At 45.7% G+C, this 19,767-nt stretch overlaps 1 protein-coding gene across 1 annotated transcript in view; it reads left to right on the top strand.

Annotated features, from left to right (window-relative positions):
- The window catches only part of LOC135197280 (pyridoxal phosphate homeostasis protein-like), a 39,854-nt gene that overhangs the window by 2,318 nt on the left and 17,769 nt on the right, over positions 1 to 19,767 (top strand). The window contains exons 2-4 of the mRNA XM_064224409.1: positions 12,764 to 12,913; positions 13,081 to 13,149; positions 13,323 to 13,464. Of these exons, the coding sequence (XP_064080479.1) occupies positions 12,764 to 12,913; positions 13,081 to 13,149; positions 13,323 to 13,464 (361 nt within the window). The remainder of the gene's footprint in view (positions 1 to 12,763; positions 12,914 to 13,080; positions 13,150 to 13,322; positions 13,465 to 19,767) is intronic.

Below are 19,767 nucleotides of genomic sequence, written 5' to 3'. Positions count from 1 at the left end.
GGCTAGGGAGAGCCCCCACCGGTCAGGCGTCCCCTCGGCAGATCCTGAAGTACGCTCCCAGGCTGCCTCGGATCGCTACAAGAAGGAGCTCCTACGCCAATGCTTCTCCTCTTCGTCGTCTCCCTCTCCGAAGAGAGGTTGGAACTCCCCGGATGCGTCGCGCCCGTTGAAGAGGGCTTGAAGGCTCCCTGCAGTCCTTTGGCTTCTAGTCCGGAGGTTTTCCCGGAAGAATCGTCGGTGGAGGCGAAGAAACACAAGAAATCCTGTGATCGTTCTTCTTCTCGCGCTCCGGCGCCTCGGCGCCTGCTTCCGAGGAAGAATTAGAAGATTCTCCTACGAGAGTACTCGCGGGACTTCAAGCTCAGATCACGGCGCTAGCAGACTCTCTAGCAGTTAGATCACGTAGGAAGAAGGACGTTTCTCTTCCGATCAGAGATCTAGGCGCCGCTCTTCAGAGGATCGTTTCTCTTTCATATGGGAGGTTTCGTATGAAGGTGGGGGCTCGCGTGAGCCGCCCTCGCTCGCGGGAGCGCCCTCACTCGCGTGAGCGCCCTCGCTCGCCTGGCTCTCTTTCAATTTCAAGGCGCCAAACATCGGTAGGACGCTCTATGGAGAAAGAAGTTTTTTCTCCAGATTGGATTCCCGCTTCCGGTAAGCGCACTGCACCTGCTCATCACGCGATTTTCTTCAACTCCTCGCGTGAGACTTCTCCTCAGCAGCCTCAAGATTATAGAAGGCACCCTTATACAAGTAGGCGTTCTTCTTCCAGATGTCACTCTCCTCGAGTATCGGATCGTGACTTCTCTCCTGACAGGCATCTAGAGTCTGGTAGGAGTCGTGTGCATGATAGACGGCCTACTGTTAGCCGCTCCCCGCAAGGTAGGCGCCAAGAGCCTACTGCACATAGCTCTCCTAGTAGGCGCTCGTCTCTTTTAGGCGTCATACTCCTGATTATTCTCCTAATGGGCAGACAACAAGAGTCTTTCAAGCGCCCTTCTCCGTGTAGTCGCTCTCCCCGCTTCTAGGCGCACTTCTCCTGACCGTTTGTCTCTTGGTAGGCACCAGGAATCCCGGAAGCGCCCTTCTCCAAGTAGGCGCTCGTTAGTTTTGAAGCGCCCTTCTCCTGAATGTTACCCTCTTGTTAGACGTCAAGGTCTCGCAAGCAGCCTTCTCCTAGTAGGCGCATTTCGCCTTCCAGTCGAACTTCCGTTGATCGTACGCAACTGGACATGTATGGAGAGCCGCGCAAGCGCTCTGCTCTCGATAGGCGCTCTTCTCCTGGCAGCCGCTCGCCCAGGATAGGTGCATAGAGTATAGTAGGCGCTCGCCTCCTCGTAAGCGCCCTGCGGATGTTTTCCGAGAATTCTCGGAGTAGGAGCCCTACCTCTCCTTCGGCTGAGATTCCGTATACCTCGAAGAGGGAGTCTCATCGTATACTTCCCAGATCTTCTCATCGTTCTCCAGTGGATGTGAACTCTTCTAAGAAGAGGGCGTTCTCCAACCTCTCGCTCAACTCCTGCTAGATCCCTTCGTCACCTAAGGATCTTCCGCGCTCCTCCGCCACGACAAGACGTCCTAGAAGGTTTCGGATGAGGAACCGAACACTTCTGCTGCTGTCTCTTCTTACCAGAAGCTTACAGAGCTACTTTTACAAGTTTTTGGGGGATTCCCTTACGCCTACGGCTCCTCCTTCTCCTCACTCACTTTTTTCAACGGCGAAGACAGCGAAGAGTTCTTCTTGTGTGAGGATGAAGCCAACTCTTTCTATGAAGAAGGCACTGAGGAGTTTTTGGTTCCTGGATGGCTTCCCAAAGAAGAACGCGGGGAAAACGATGTTCGCTTTTCCTCCTTCGAAGTTATCAGGACGCGCTGGTTCTGGTACGAAACAGGAGAGCCCTTAGGATTGGGTCTACCGTCTTCGCTGATTCGGATTTTTCGGCACTGGTAGATTCGACAAGGAGAACTGCCCTTAACTCTGCTAAGACGACTTGGCAATGAACGAATTGGATCATTTGCTCAAAGGTATGTTTAGAGTGCTAGAAGTATTTAACTTCCTTGATTGGTCGTTGGGAGTCCTAGCCAAGAAAATTGAAGTGCCAGAGTCAATTTCACCAGAGATCTTATGTGTGTTTTGTCTTGTATGGACAAGTCAGTAAGAGACGGAGCGAGTGAAATCGCCTCCCTTTATGGGGCCGGCATCGTGAAGAAGAGGTCGGTTTTACTGTTCCCCTTCTTAACGAAGTCGGTCTACCATGCTCAGAGGTCTTCTTTGCTGTTTGCTCCTCTGTCTACTCAGTTGTTCCCGAAACATCGAGTGCAGGACATTTCGAGGTCACTTTTCGGCCAAAGCCACCCAGGACCTTTTGGCACAGTCGGCAAGAAAAACCTCGCCCTTCCTTCCCTACCAAGGCTAAGAAGGAAAAGGCAAGTGTTCGAGACCCTTTTCGAGGGGCATCTTCATCAAGAACCTCTACGTTTAGAGGTCGTAGACCTTCAAGAAGGGGTAAGACTTTCGCCAAGTCTGTTAAAGCCCCCAAATAACTTGCAAGTCCTTCAAACAACGGTGGGCGCCAGACTCTTAGAGTTTTGCAGAAGTCTGGGCCCAAAAAGGGGCGGATCCTTGGACCCTTTCTATTTGAGGAGAGGTTACCTCATCCCTTTCGTCGAAAGACCTCCCTTGACGACCATCCCAAGGGAACTGACGGCCAGGTACAGAGACCCCATCATGAATCAAGCTCTCCATCTAGCAGTAGATCAGATGGCTGGAGAAAGGGGGCTATCGAACTAGTGACAGACCATCATTCATCGGCTTCTACAACCGCCTTTTCCTAGTTCCGAAGTCCTCAGGGGGATGGAGACCGGTGTTGGATGTAAGCGCCCTGAACTTCTTCGTAGAAAAGAAGAAGTTCACGATGTGGAAACGCCTTCATCAGTGCTGGCAGCGCTTCGTCCAGGGGACTGGATGGTTTCCTTGGATTTTCAGGACGCTTACTTCCACTACCGATCCATCCTTCCTCGAGGAGTTTCTCAGATTCATGATGGGGGGAAAATGGAAAATTTTTCAGTTTCAGGGCTCTGTGTTTCGGCCTCTCGACGGCCCCTCAAGTGTTCACGGGGATTTTGAGGAATGTGGCTCAATGGCTTCATTTGAAAGGGGTGAGGATATCCATGTACCTCGACGATTGGCTAATAAGGGCCAATTCAGAAGATCGTTGTTTGAAGGACTTACAAGTAACTTTAGAATTGACGAAGGCTTTGGGACTTCTCGTCAATTTCAAGAAGTCATCACTAATTCCCGAGCAAGAGTGTGTGTATCTCGGATACAGATGAACTCTCTGAGTTTTCGGGCTTTTCCCTCGCAGGAAAGGATAGCCCGAGGATTCGAGAGAGTAACAACCTTCTTAGGGAAAGAAGTATGCACAGTGAGGGAGTGGATGAGTCTGCTGGGGACACTCTCCTCTCTGGAGCAATTCGTTTCCCTAGGAAGGTTGCACCTGAGACCGCTCCAATTCTTTCTTCATCGGAATTGGAGTCGTCGTTCTCAGGATTTGACGTTCTCCCTGTCGTTATCCCAGGACATCAAGAAACATCTCTTATGGTGGACAGATCCCAACCTCTTTGCGAAGGGACTGTCTCTTCAATCACAGACCCCCAACCTGGTGTTGTTCTCCGACGCGTCGGACATGGGGTGGGGTGCAACTCTGGGAACCAACGAAGTGTCAGGTACCTGGGGTGGGGGACCAGGTAGCCTGGCACATCAACAGAAAGGAGTTGATGGCTGTGCAGGCTTTCGAGCCCAAAGTCAGAAGATCGGTAGTGCAGGTCAACGCGGACAACACTACAGCTCTGGCATACATCAGGAAACAGGGGGGGACGCATTCCTTCTCCCTGTACGAGACAGCAAGAGACCTTCTTCTGTGGGCAGAAGAAAGAGGAATCAAGCTTCTCACCAGGTTCGTGCAGGAGAAAGGAATGTAGAGCAGATCTCCTCAGCAGGAAAGATCAGGTCCTTCCCACAGAGTGGACCCTTCATCTGGATGTATGCCAGAGCCTGTGGAAGTTATGGGCAGGCCACACATAGACCTCTTTTGCCACGTCAAAGAACAAGAGGCTGGATCCTTACTGCTCTCCGATATCGGATCCAGAGGCAGTAGCAATAGATGCTCTTCTTCTAGACTGGAACGGACTCGACGTCTACGCGTTTCCCCCCTTCAAGATCCTGGGGCTAACTATCAAGAAGTTCGTAGAGTCCGATTCAAACGAGAATGACCTTAATCGCTCCTTTTGGCCGGCCCAAGAATGGTTCACAGAGGTACTGGAATGGTTGGTGGACCTTCCAAGATCGCTCTCCCGCTAAGGAGCGATCTACTCAGACAACCCCACTTCGACAGGTACCACAAAAATCTCCTCGCTCTCAGTCTGACTGGTTTCAGACTGTCCAAAGTTTGGTCAGAGCGAAAGGCTTTTCAGCAGCAGCTGCTAAAGCAATCGCAAGAAGCGAGGAGGGACCTTCCACCTTGCGTGTATACCAGTCAAAGTGGGATGTCTTCAGACGTTGGGTGCAAGAGGAAGAACATTTCCTCTTCCAGTACCTCTGTGACCCAAATTGGCGGATTTCCTTATTTTCCTCAAAGAAGAATGTCATCTGGTTGTTGTCAACTATTAAGGGATACCGCAGTATGTTGGCGGCGGTATTTCGGCATAGAGGCTTAAATATATCCGATGATAAGGACCTGCATGATCTTATTAGATCATTTGAAACCATTAAGCGTCCTCATGTAGTACCGAACTGGAATCTAGACGTAGTCCTACAATTCCTTTGGATCGTCTAGATTCGAACCTCCTGGCTTAGCCTCTTTCAAGGACTTGACGAAGAAGGCTATCTTCCTTTTGGCCCTAGCTACAGCTAAAAGAGTGAGTGAGCTCCAAGCTATTGAGGGCAATGTAGGGTTTAAGGAAGATTCTATGGTATGTTCGTTTCTTCCAAGTTTCCTGCAAAGAATGAAAACCCATCACGCCCTTGGCCCAGGAGCTTTGAAGTTCGTAGTTTATCTTTTCTAGTAGGGGAAGAGCCTGAAAGAACTCTTTGCCCTATGAGAATTATTTGAAGTATTTCCTTAAGAGGAAGGAACAACTTAAGGCTAATCAAGATGTACTTTGGTGCTCCGTAAAGGACCCCACTCGGCCCATGTCGAAGAATGCTCTTTCCTTTTTTCTGAGAAGCCTTATTACAGAGGCACATGTTGCCTGTAAGGAAGATCAGTTTAGACTACTGAAAGTGAAAGCTCACGAGGTGAGAGCCATCGCAACTTCGCTTGCATTCAGAAAAAATATGTCTGTGCGGAACTTGATGGAGGCGACTTTTTTGGAGATGCCAATCGGTTTTCGCAAACCACTACCTACGTGATGTAAAAAATCACATATGATAAATGCTTCGCCTTGGGTCCTTTCGTATCGGCGGATTCGGTGCTGGGGCAGGGAGCTGAAACTTATCCTGTGTAAATTTTTATATGTTACCCTATATTTTATATTGTTGTTTTTTGGTTGTCTGAAAGAGGTTGCAGGAGGCACCTCTTTTTGTCGTAATATTAACCCTTTGTATTTTGGTTAGGTGGTCTGGTGGGTTTTTGGCTCCTTGCAGAGGTAGTGGTAAGGATCTGTTAGGTAAGCGGACAAGGTCCCTCTAACAGCATCCGACTTGGATTCTACCACAATAGGGGATCACATATCCCGTGGTAGATCCGAGAGTCTTTCAGCATCAGGTCACGTCCTAGCTGTAGCTCTCCAGGCAATGCAGACTCAGAGATAGTATCTATGAAGTCTTCATCCTGAAAAGGTGAGAACCAAGGTTTTTATATCCTACAACATTAGTTGTTTCCCGTCTTACCTGTATTATTGAGCTGTCTCTTACCCTCCACCAAGGGTGCCAATCAGCTAAGTATATATCTGTCAGGGAAGTTCATGTACAAAAATGATATTGTTAAACTACAATAAAGTTTTGTACATACTTACCTGGCAGATATATACGATTAATGGCCCACCCAGCCTCCCTCAGGAGACAGGTGGAAGAGAAAAAACACTGACAAGCTTACGGGAGTGGTTCGTACATCCGCCACCCAGCGGCGGGTAAGGTAGACCACCCTGACCTACCTCGTCGTGTGCCGCGAGATTTGAAATTCTGTCGGGAACGTCGGAGACTATAGCTAAGTATATATCTGCCAGGTAAGTATGTACAAAACTTTATTGTAGTTTAACAATATCATATTACAGCAATTTTATCATTACTGGATTACTATGACAACTAGAATTCATGGAAACAGTTTGTAAATGCATCAGCGCATGTGTGAAGCTCCACTAGATTGGCAACGATGAGTCATTTTGCCGTCATCTGCTCGTAAGTACTTTAGAAATATCTGTAATTTTTCGGGATTAATTTGGTTGCAAAAAAGGGATAACAGACATGAATTAAATAAACATTTTGAAGTAACAAAGTAAAGTAAACAATTAAGTGAATAAAGCTTTGCACCTCATAAACCGTGTACTAGTGTGCTGCCCGTAACTGTTTGTAGAGTGAGCACTTAAGAACCAGGAACCGCAGCGTGGTTCAAGTGCAATTTGGAGTGAATTAAGACCAAAATGTGTATAATTACAATCAAATAAACACTGCGGAGTTTCAGTTGTGATGGCAGTGAGGATAAAACCACCGATTACAAGGTAAAAATGAATTTCAGTTCAAACCATGACCCCGGGAATAAAAAGTTTCATACTTTCACTAATATAGGTGACAAAATGTTGTTTTATTGTGCTGATTACAACTGCAATCTTGAGTAAGATCAATAAACGTTACATAGTATATATACATTAACATTGTTCAAATGAGTGCTGGGAAGGCTGGGAAAGATGGTGGATTGTCTGTGGTTATGAATGGCAAGTCATGCAGTTGCCTCCATATTGGAATTCAAAACTGCCTTGAAAACATATTTTACGAAGAGCTCACATGCTTATTTTAGTTCGTATGGCGCTTTCATATATCACATTATGTTGACGAAACTTCAATCTTTTGAATGGTAAGCTTAAAGATGTAATTGTACTCTTGTTTCACCAATTAAATATCGAGTGAATAAGGCCGAGCCACGTGATGACGATGGATCGACTGTGGTTGTTTACTCTGTATGGTAAATCTTGATGTAGGATTGTCTATGTAGCAATTGGATAAGGTGCTAAGCTGACTAACTATTATGACCCTAGAGGCGTCGTCAAGTAGTGTAAGGTAGACCGGATTAATTGGGTAGACTAGAAATACTATGTGAAAACTTAAACAAAAGACAGTACCTAGATATCCTGAACATAAACATAACTAGAAAGACTACTGGGTAGATCTAGCCTAAGTAGCCTAATTGCTCTGCGTTAGATATCCTTTTTATACATTCAACTTACCTGTCAGATATATACATAGCTATTACTCCGTCGTCCGACAGAAATTCGAATTTCGCGGCACACGCGGCAGGTAGGTCAGGTGATCTACCCCCCCGCCGCTGGGTGGCGGGAATAGGAACCATACCCGTTTTCTAATTCATATTTTTTCTGTCGCTTGGAATGTAAACAACGTTTGCAGTTCCTCCTGATGGATTTTCGTGTTTCATCGCCATCGATCGTCTGGGCTACTTTTACAGGAAGTATGGATCTTTGGTTCGGCATACGCTTTTGTTAACTTTTAGAATTTTTTGATAAAATTAACTTCGAAAATTTAGAAGATTAGTGATGTGTAACTACCGAAGTTTTCGGTAGACACTCGTCCACTTTCACGAAAGTGAATTACGTATACTTTCATGAAAGGGAATTACTTATATTTATTCATTAATACAAATAAGTGTTAGAGTTTGATTGAGGAAATGTATATCTTTCTTCCTAGTTGGGGAAGTCAGAAAAGTAACTTTCCAAGAGTTTCCTCTTTGAGAACTGACACAAGATCAGTTTTTTCCTGACAGGGACACAAGTTGTCGCACAGGCGGCCGTGGCCCTTGTCAGGATTAACTGAAATTGCGGAAGTCTCTAACAAGAAACAGACTTCTCATGTCAGGTATAATAGTGGTCGCGTGAGCGACTTCTTTCCTGCAAGAGGAGTTGTTTGGGAGAAACTCTTTTTGCCAGATCAACCCTCTACTGACAATTATTCTAGATATCGCACAGGCGAACGTAGTACGTGTCAGGATAAGTGGGTTCTTCTGCTTTATAGACCTTTACATGGTGAAGAGAACTGATATCTTTAGAGGTCTCTCGCTTTCCTCAACCTTATGAGACAAGTGATAGAAAATATATCGGACTCATAAGTTAATCTGGGTGCAGGTTTTAGAAAGACCTTGGCAACCCCTTTTTTATTGCACGTTTCGGCTAGTCCCTTGAACCATGCAGCTCCTCTTTCTCCTCTTGCATTGTTATTAACAGGATGGTATATTATCCTACTCCTATGTAAACATATAACAAGGGAGACCTTGTAATGTTTTGGTACTGGAAAAGACTCGTAGGAGGTCTCAGTATTGGGTGAGAGGCTCTTTCAAGTATCTGAACCGTACATTACGGCCTGATGTCCTAGGATAGGAATCTTGAATGATTCTCCTCGATCCTGGATCAGTTAGTAGGAGAATAGGATAATAATAATTTGTTTTGCAGAATAACGATGATAGAATTTTTCCATTCTCTCGTTGCCCAGGCACGAGGACAGGAAGAAAGAATATAGAGAGAGGTAGCAATATACGCCATCTTTATGTTATAGAAAGGGGAATAAAATTTAGTCTTTTTCCCCTCCCCCAAAAGAATAAACTCTTTACAGAATGTAAGGACAAAGGGCGTCAAAGAAAGAGAGGATATATGTTATGCCTCATTTTAGACTTAGAGAGGTTGGATTCTCAGAGGTCACGTTCTTCTCACAGCAGGTTTTGAAGTCTTTTCCAAGACAGTCTGAATATTCTTTCAGCATCTATTTTAAATGGACCTTAACAACCTCTCCACTCTGAGTCTGTCTGCATGCAGACTGACCAGAAGTGGACATGAATGAGAGGATGTTTCAAGGTAAATGACAATAGTCATGGATAAGATATATAATTACTGCAGATCGTGCTTGAGGGAATGAGGAAACTGTCCTCTTCCGATACCCTCTTTGTGAACACATAGCGGTTTTTTTTTTTTTCTTCCCTTTCAGAGGGAAGAATTACCTTTGTATATATGCTGCTATCAAAGAACGCAGTAAAAGGCTATACTCTGTCTCTATAAAGGGAATTGGAGATAGCAGAGCATTAAGATCTTCGGGATCTTACACAATACCTCTATACGACAAGACTCGGAGATCTTATAGTTACAATGGGATCCTATTTGGGCCTCAGATTCCGTGTTCTGACAAGATTGGAACTGCTCCTCATCAATGTTTCTCTTGGTACTAATCGACCAAAAGGACGAGTGAGATTTGGGCTTGGAATCTGGAATCAAATTCTAGAAAGACTCGGCAATGGGTTCCTGCCAGCATGGTATGTTTGGCAAAAGAACTATAACCTTTTATTCCTGGATCAACGCTTTCAGATAAAGGATTCGTTGTCCAGGCAATGTATTTACGTTGTTATCTACAAAAGAAGATAAGGTTTAAACGTTTGCTGACAGAGTCTTTGGAATACGATGAGGGCTCAAAACTACTTACCAGAAGGTTCGAAGAGATATATTTAAAAGAGCTAGAAATCGGGAATCCTCCCAATTTCAGCTCAGAGTCTCCTTAAACTTCCAGGCTCTTTCCCTGCCTTCGTGCAAGGATAGGGAAGATTTTGCAACGAGGAGAACTCGTCAACATGTAGGAAGAGTGCTTGTTAGCACTGAAGTATCAAGTATGATCCTCCTCGGAAGGACTGGTCTCTCGGACTATTAGATTTCCTATTGTCTACTGGATGTAGCCGACTAAAATTACCTCCCCTTGTTGCACAGGCCATAAGCTCAAAGTGAAAGAATTTCTTCCACCCTTTTCCTTTCTCCTGATAAACGATTGTGGATGTTCAGACTTTCGGGACAATGTAGCGCCAAACAGGTGTAAAGACGCCAGAGCAAGACAGTCCAAATAAACACTGTCATTGTCTGATGAGGAGAAGGAGTAGGCCTCCAATCTGGCGCAGATGCGCTAGAGGCGAAATTAAATTCAGGCAAACTAAAGTGTACCGAGGTGGACATCGCCAGTTTTCATTGAGACTCTTAACAAGCTCGAATCTCCTGCCAAGTGGGGCAGAAGTCAGCCAGGCGTGAGGCGCCAGGCAAGCGAAGCACAGCCAGACGCGAGGCGCCAGCCAGGCACGAGACGCCAGGCTGGCGCGAGGCACCCAGCCAGGCGTAGGCACCAGCCAGGCGCGAGATGGGGGCCAGGCAGGCAGCGAGGCGCCAGGCTCTAGCCAGCGCGAGTGAAGGCGCCAGCCAGGCGCGACGCCAGGCAGGCGCAGAGGCAGGCCAGGCAGCGCGCGCCCAGGCAGGCGCGAGGCGCCAGCCAGGGGCAAGGTGCCAGCCAGGGGTGAGGCGCCAGCCAGGCGCAATCCAGGCTCTGGGCTTCATCCACGAGAAAGGAGATCTGTTTGACAAAGAAAGCCCTTGGTCTTCTTTGGAAGAGTGGAATTTCTAAAGCACTTCTTGAGTAACTTGATGTTTCTTCAACAGCTAAGAATTAAAAGCGCTTGAAGTGCGAGCTTTTAACAATTCTTGTTCTTTCCATAACAATATGTCGTGAGAGTCATATTAGCTGAAATAACGGGAGATGCAAACTCTGTGTTGACTTCTCTTTGCACGAAGGAGATCAAGTGGGCCTATGAGAGATCCTTCTCTCTTTGTTATACGTGTCCACGGATGCGTTGCTGGGATAGGGAGCCGACACTGGCCCTTAACTAGTGAATTAAAATTTTTTTTATTTTTTATTTTAACATAAGTGTATTATTTTCTGGGGTTATTTGAAATGAGTTTGGGGATAGCTCTTTTCAAATCAAGCACAAACCCTCGTGTTAGGATCAGGTGATCGGGATCGGTGTTGTGCTCCTTAAATTATGCCAATAGGCATTTGGTGTATTGTCATGTAAGTGGATACGACCCCATTGACAAATGACCACTAGATTCTGTCAAGTAAGTGGATAAGACCCCATTGACGATCTACAAGAACTCTTAGCCATAAGGTCACCATCCTCGCTGAGGGCTCTTGAGACGAAGCAGACTACTAGCAATAGCTAGGAAGTCGACCCTTCGTCTAAACACATAGGAACCAAGGTTTTATTTATTTATTACCTAAAACGTATGTTGTTTACCTGTCTATTCAGTAATAGCTGTCTTTTACCCTCCACCAATGGTGTGAATCAGCTATGTATATATCTGACAGGTAAGTTGAATGTATAAAAATGATATTGTTATGATACAATAAAGTTTTATACATACTTACCTGGCAGATATATACAATTAAATGGCCCACCCAGCCTCCCCTCAGGAGACAGCTGGAAGAAAAAATATGAATTAGAAAACGGGTATGGTTCCTATTCCCGCCACCCAGCGGCGGGGGGGTAGATCACCTGACCTACCTGCCGCGTGTGCCGCGAAATTCGAATTTCTGTCGGACGACGGAGTAATAGCTATGTATATATCTGCCAGGTAAGTATGTATAAAACTTTATTGTATCATAACAATATCATATTTCCTTAGAAATTGACATTTTCGATAGCATTTTGGTTGCTTATTAGGAATTTACTTTTAGTTTGTCATTTGATTGTAATTAACCCCCCAAGGGCTTGTACTAAACACGATGAAATACATTTGACCCCCACAATCCCTAGGGGCTTTTGTATTCGTGGGACCTTTCCGTCCAGTCCGTGCGTAGTTATTACTGTACTTAGAAATACCCACTACTACTGCATAGGCTAAATATCACAGTCAGCAACTGATGAGAACTAGGCTGTGGTAGTAGTATGCAATCGAACCTTTTTTGTAGAATTTTAATACCACCCCCATATGCATGGACATCGTGTTTTGTACTAGCCTGAATGGCATGAATAAGTATTGAAACATGAAGATTGCCATTATCTTGGTAACAGTAAGTTGTGGTAAATTTTAGCATGCTTTTCTTATTTAGCTTATTAAAGAGACTGAAGAACAAAGCAAGAAAATGCAAATATCAGAACTGGTGTTAAACTAAAATAATTACCTACCTCAGCTAGTATATCGCTGAGCAGATTTGCAAAATCATATTACAGGCAGTCCCCGGGTTAAGACGGGTTCGGCTTACGACGGTCCGAGGTTAAGGCGCTTTTCAATTATATTTATCAGAAATTATTTCCAGGGTTACGACGCATGTTCCAGGGTTATGATGCCTACAATGCTCATCTGGCAGAGGAAATATGACACCAAAAATGCAAAATAATCAATATTTGAGGTTTTTTTTATGAAAATGCAATAAGAATGCAGTTTCCATAGTTTTCAATGCACCCAAAGCATTAAAAGTAAGGTTTACTTAGGATTTTTTATGATGTTCCGGCTTACGACGATTTTCGGGTTACAGCGCGTCTCAAGAACGGAACCCCCGTCGTAACCCGGGGACTGCCGTACTGTAATATGCACACAACAGGAGTGCAAATGACCTCTGTAGTGTAATTTATAATTATTCTCTCTCTCTCTCTCTCTCTCTCTCTCTCTCTCTCTCTCTCTCTCTCTCTCTCTCTCTCTTGTTGGTTTTACAAAAATTTATGTTTGTTGTTTTCATTTACAGGATGTTGCTGCTCTGTTCCCACAGCCTCGTTTGGTTGCAGTCAGCAAAACCAAACCTAAAGAAATGATTATCGAAGCCTATGCTTGTGGTCAGAGACATTTTGGTGAAAATTATGTGCAGGAATTATTGGATAAAGGTCATGATGAAGAGGTTAGAAATCATATGCCAAATTTGGTACTGTACTTGTATTGAATAAACTGGTAATATCAGACTGCATTTCTTTGCTTATTTTATGTTAGGTACTGTACTTATTTAAAAATATATTCTCATTTGTCGCCAGATTTTCAGATATTTGATGAATACTATGTGTTTTACAGATGTTATCAACATGTCCTGATATTAAATGGCACATGATAGGGCATCTTCAGAGTAATAAAGTTAACAAGGTAGGTACCGTTCTTTTTGTTTCATACTACATTTGTGCAAGTACATTTAGCCTAATTATTTGACCTTATAATCTGTTGTAAAAAGTCTTGGAAAGCTTGATTGAGTCATGTTGAAATTCTATGCCATTTTAAACTGTGTGGATCTTAGGCTGTGTTATTTCATTGCCACTTAGGTCGTGAGCGTACCAAACCTCTACTGTATTGAGACAATCGATACAGCTAAATTAGCTACAGCAGTCAACAATGCAGCTGGTAAACACTTGAAAGATGAAAAGCTCGTGGTGTTCGTTCAGGTTAATACTAGTGGCGAAGAAAGTAAGTAAAAGTGCTTTTAACATTTGCAAGCTTTAATTGATTTTAGTATGTGAATATTTCATTTTCATACAATCAACTTACCTGTCAGATATATACATAGCTAAGACTCCGTCGTCCCCGACAGAAATTCAAATTTCGCGCCACTCGCTACAGGTAGGTCAGGTGATCTACCAGCCTGCCCTGGGCGGCAAAGGAACTAGGAACCATCCCCCGTTTCTATCATATTTTCTCTGTCGCCGGTGGTATCAACATTGTTGCTATTACCTCCTGACTTAGATTCATATTTCATCCTTTGATCATCGTTTCTTTTTTCTCGGCTTTTTGGTGACGTATCTGGATCGTGTTTTGGCATTCGCTACTGTGGGACTGTTTTTGGAATAACTCTTTTGGATTTTTCTCAGTATGTCTGATTCAAATGTGAGTGTGAATGTGTGTGAATGTAGGCTGCAGGGTGAGGATACCGAAAGCTTCGGTTGATCCTCACACTGTATGCCGTAAATGTAGGGGGTTTCAGTGTTCTGCTAATAATACTTGTAAGGAATGCGAGGGATTAAATGCAGAAGAGTGGAAGACTTTGACTTCTTATTTGAAGAAGTTAGAGAGGGATAGGGTTAGACGTCTGAAAGGTGTGAGTTCAAGCTATGAGCCTTTCACGGATAATTCTAATCCTACTGAAGTAGATTCTCCGTATGTATATCATTCTCAGAGTGCTCTTTCGGATTCGGCCTCGGAAATCGCCAATCTGAAAGCTACAATTAGAGACATGAAGTCCAAGATGGCTGACTTCCAAGGTAAGGCTAGTGAAAGTGAGCATTACAGTGAAGTGAGTTCTCCCAGTGTTGTGGAGGGGGCGTTTGATCGTCCCTGCGACGCTCCCAGGCCTAGACCTCTTCCAAGCTCCCATGCCCAGAGGAGAAGGAAAGTCGAAAGCCTTAAGGAGGTCGTGTGGGAATCCCCAACGGTCAGACGTCCCTTCAGCTAGCTCTGCTTCGTGGCAGGCGGCTCAAGGGCGCTATAGAAGAAGCGTCCTTCGTGACTTGTTTTCTCGTCCTCTCCCTCTCCCTCACCTAAACGAGGGGTGGAAGGAGTCGAACTTGTCGAGACCGCTGAAGCGTCATATGAAAGAACTGAAATAGATTCTAGCCCAGAGCGCTTCTCAGATGACGCTCCTTATTCTATTTAAGAAAGCGAAGGTGGCGTCATTGTCCCTGACGTGTACGCAGAAGTACCCTTTCCTTCTTCTCCTCCGAGTGATGACGAAAGGCGTCATGCAGTGGACGTGGGAGAAGCGTCAAGGAGGATAATTATGGCAGTTCAGAGCAACTGTCCTCTCTAGTGGGGAGTTTTAGCGCCTCGTCGGAAGGACGTGACGCTCCAATTAAGAAGTCTCGTCCTCTCTCACCTGCTCAACGAGAAGCGTCATGCAGACGTGAAGCTGCTAAACGTCTTACAGAAGCTTCGAGTTCGAGAACGAGAACGGTGGCTTACGAAAAGTTTCGTAACGCCAAGAGAGACGTAAGACGCTCTTTTAGACGTGAAGCGTCATTGAAATCGGATCATAGACGTGACGCTCCGACCAATATTGTGACGCCAAGTAGGACGCCTTTGGAGAGCGGAGCGTCTCCAGGCACGAAGCGTCATCAAGACGTCAGCAGACAAGTGAGCGAAGAGACGTCAGCCAGGACGCTTGGCGAACGGGAAGCGTCATACAAGCGGGAAGCGTCTTCTAATTTTCAAGAGAAGCCTGAGCTTGTGGCGCCTTCCAAGACTTTTAAAGCGGGAAAGAGGAAAGATTTCATTCCCTTAGCCCTCTCCTATTAGGAGTTTGTCTCCTCCAGAAGAGGAACGTACGGAAAGGAGAGCGGAGACTCATGTAGATCCCGAGTTGGAAGAAAACTCGGATGATGATGAATATCAGGGAAGAGAAGGACTGTCGAACTATAAGGTTTTGACTACCTTGCTTCTTGAGGAGTATGGAGACGAGTTGACTCCTGCCGCTCCTCCTTCTCCGCGCTCTCTCTTTTCCAGTGCTAAGACGAAGAAGCCTTCGTCTTTTCTCAAAATGAAGCCCACCATTTCGATGAAGAGGGCCTTACAATCCTTAGACTCATGGATGAAGTCTAAGAAAGACTTAGTGAGAACAGTCTTCCTGCATGCCTCCAGCAAGATAGCTGGAGAAAGAGGCATTTGGTATCAGACGGGAGAGAATATGGGTTATTGCTCTCCCTTCTACATCGGAAGCAGATTTTTCGACCTTAGTTGACGCTTCACGTCGACAAGGTCTCAATTCGGCACGAATTACGTGGGGAATTTCTGAACTGGACCATCTCCTCAAGGGACTCTTTCATGTATTGGAAGTCTTCAACTTCTTAGATTGGTCCCTTGGGGTGAGTCCAAGAAAGCCCATGATTCGGAAGGAATCGAACCTGAAGCCCTGTTATGCATATTGTCTTGTATTGACAAAGCGGTACAGGATGGATCTTTTGAAATCTCCTCATTATTTGGAGCAGGTCTTCTAAAGAAAAGGACTGTATATGGCGCCTTCTTAACCAAGGCAGTCTCACACGCTCAGAGGCAGCTCTACTGTATTCGCCTCTATCTGACTTTTTGTTCCCTTCTCAGTTAGTGAAGGACATTGCGCATTCTTTAACTGAGAAGGCGACTCAGGATCTTCTGACGCAGTCAGCAAGAAAGAAGAAACCTGTTTCTGCATCGGACAAGAAAGGACCTAGTACATCTGTTCAGCCCTTTCGAGGTGGTCCGACCTCCAGACCTCCCGCAAGAAGGAAGGCTCCGGAAGAGAAGAGGGTAGGTCTGCCCTTCGTCCCTTTAAAAAGGGAATATGAAGATTCTCTCCTCCAAGCACCAGTAGGTGCCAGGCTCCTGGGATTTGTGGAAGCCTGGACACTGATAAAACGCAGACGCGGTCCTCATTGGCTATCATAAGGAAGGGATATCGTATCCCTTTCCTGAACACTCCTCCCCCTAACGTCAATACCAAGGGAACTATCAGCCAAGTACAAGGATCCTGTGCTGAGGGATACTCTTCGATCGATGGTGGGAACAAATGTGGGACAAGAGAGCGATAGAACTAGTACTGGATCAAAACTCCCCGGGGTTTTACAATCGCCTTTTTCTGGTTGCGAAAGCCTCGGGAGGCTGGAGACCAGTACTGGACGTCAGCTCTCTGAACAAATTTGTTCAGAAGGAGAAGTTCTCCATGGAGACTTCTGCTTCAGTCCTAGCGTCATTACGACAAGGAGATTGGTTGGTGTCTCTAGATCTCCAGGACGCCTACTTTCACGTCCCGATCCACCCTTCATCGAAGAAGTACCTCCGTTCATGACGGGGGGAAGGATCTTTCAGTTCAGAGCCTTGTGTTTCGGCCTGTCCACAGCTCCTCAGGTCTTCACAAGCTGATGAAGAATGTGGCGAGGTTTCTTCACCTCAAAGGAGTAAAATATCTCTCTGTATCTGGACGACTGGCTCATCAGGGCCAGATCGAGAAGAGCCAGTGCTTGGAGGACCCAAATAAAAGTTTAACGCTAAGATTTGATCAAAGCGTTGGGGATTGCTCGTGAACCTCGAGAAGTCTCAGCTGATCCCCAGACAGGACCTAGTCTATCTGGGGATTCGATGGATTCTCGGGGTTTTCGAGTATTTCCTTCGCAAGAGAGAATCGCAAAAGGTTTGCGGATAGTCTCTCTCTTCTTAGGGAAGGAACATACGTCGGCGAGGGAATGGTTGAGCCTTCTAGGGACCCTTTCCTCGCTAGAACAGTTCTTCCCACTAGGAAGACTGCATTTACGTCCGCTTCAATTCTTCCTCAAGAAGTCTTGGAGCTGGAAAAACCGGACAGCTTTCGGACGTTTTTCCCATTCCAGTGGAGATAAAATCGCACCTGAGTGGTGGTTGCCCCCTCTGCAAGAGAACAAAGGGATCTCTCTAAAAACACACCAGAACCCAGACCTAGTGTTGTACTCCGACGCATCGGAGAAAGGTTGGGGAGCGACATTAGGCTCAGAAGAGGTGTCAGGCACCTGGGAACCCACCAGCACAGGTGACTTGGCACATAAACTGCAAAGAGCTCTTCGCCGTGCATCTGGCTTTGAAGAGTCTAGAACCTCTGGTGTCGAACAAAGTAGTGCAAGTAAACGTGGACAACACCACCGCACTTGCCTACATTCGGAAACAGGGGGTGGACTCACTCCTCGTTCCTTTACGAACTGACGAGAGACCTATTGCTTTGGACGTCCCACAGGAACATCTCCCTGCTGACAAGGTTCGTACAGGGAGTAAAGAATGTGAGGGCGGACAGACTCAGCAGGAGGAACCAGGTCCTTCATAGCAGAGTGGACCCTACACGAGGAAGTGTGTCTCGATCTCTGGCTCTGTGGGGGACTCCTCATGTGGATCTCTTCGCAACATTCATTTCCAAAAGGCTGCCAGTCTTTTGCTCGGTCGTGGAAGATCCAAGAGCACTTATGGTAGACGCCTTCCTGCTAAAATTGGTCTCGAGTAGGAACGTATATGCTTTTCCCCCATTCAAAATCCTGGGATTAGTAATGAAAAAGTTTGTGGCGTCAAAGGAGACGAGGATGACGTTAATAGCCCCCACCCCTTTTGGCCGGCCCAGGATTGGTTCACGGAGGTGGTAGAGTGGATCGTAGACTTTCCAAGATCCCTACCAAGAAGGACGGATCTTCTCAGACAACCACACTTCAAGAGGTACCATCAAAACTTCCCTGCTCTCGCTCTGACTGCCTTTCGACTATCGAAAGACTTGTCAGAGCGAGAGGCTTTTCTCGCGAAGTGGCAAGCGCGATCGCGAGAGCACGCAGAGCTCCACTACGAAAGTATACCAATCGAAGTGGGAGGTATTTAGAAGGTGGTGTAGATCCAAGAAGTTGACCCTCCTCCACTACCTCTATCAGCGGAAATTGCTGATTTCCTGCTATTCCTGAGAGAAAAATCTCATCTAGCCGTATCCACAATAAAGGGATACAGAAGTATGCTCTCGGCTGTATTCAGGAATAGAGGATTGGATCTGGCAGATAATAAAGATCTCCACGATCTCATAAGGTCTTTTGAGACTTCAAAGTCTAAGGAACCAGTACCTCCGAACTGGAACCTAGACCGTAGTCCTCAAGTTTTCTGTCATCGGAAAGATTCGAACCTCCTCATCTGGCATCGTTTAGAGACATCACCAGAAAATGCCTATTCCTATTATCTTTAGCTACGGCAAAGAGAATTAGTGAATTACATGCTCTGCAGGATAAAGTAGGATTCAAGGGAGACTCAGCTATTTGCTCGTTTAAGACCCTGTTTTTAGCGAAAAACGAGAATCCCACGAATCCCTGGCCTAAGTCATTCGAAGTCAAATGCATGTCGAGTCTCGTAGGCAGGGAAGCAGAGAGGTATCTATGCCCTGTTAGAGCTCTGAAGTTCTACCTTCAGAGAAAGCATCAGATGGGAGGCTCTAGACAAGGTCTTTGGTGCGCGGTAAAAGACCCCACAAGACTGATGTCCAAGAATGCGCTGGCATTCTTTGTTTGTAAGAAACGTCATTACAGACGCTCATAAGGTCTTACCTGACGAACAGTTTACAACTGTTGGAGAAGTAAAAGCTCATGAAGTGAGAGCTGTAGCGACGTCTCTCTCGTTTCATAAGAATATGTCGCTTAAAAACATCATAGATACGACATTTTGGAGATGCAACTCAGTTTGCATCTCATTACTTGAAAGACGTTCGTGTGGGACATATGAGAAGTGTTTTTCTCTAGGTCCTTTCGTATCGGCGGATACGATTCTGGGTACGGGAGCCGACACCAATCCTTAAATGTATATACTTTTCTTCTTCTTTTTGGATATGGTCTGGAGTCTCTTCGAAACAATGGAGGACTTGGTTTAGCACGGGCGGCCGTCTATGTTGTTCAGTAAGAGAATCTTGTCATATCCAATTAGATGAGTATAATTTTTTTTTTGAAAATTATGTATGTGTGCGTAGTGGTTTTGATTATGGTTGTTGTGACGAGTTCGGGGATAACTCGGAACAATCCTTAGTTTCTAACATATCTTAGGAGGCAGGTGGTCGGGATTTGGTTGTGTGCTCCTTCATAAGGTGTATTGTCATATAAGTGGATCAGCACCCATTGACAAAGTCCTTTTAGGCTCTGCCGAGTAAGCGGATAAGACCCCATCGGCAGACCCACAAGAACTCTTGGCCATAGATCATATATCTCGCTAAAGTTTCTTGAGGTGATGCAGACTACTGGGCAAACACCCACGAAGTCTACCACCTAT

The sequence above is a fragment of the Macrobrachium nipponense genome, chromosome 18 (assembly GCF_015104395.2).
Source record: "Macrobrachium nipponense isolate FS-2020 chromosome 18, ASM1510439v2, whole genome shotgun sequence".
Lineage (NCBI taxonomy): Eukaryota > Metazoa > Arthropoda > Malacostraca > Decapoda > Palaemonidae > Macrobrachium > Macrobrachium nipponense.
This window is presented reverse-complemented; position numbering and strand designations above follow the sequence as displayed.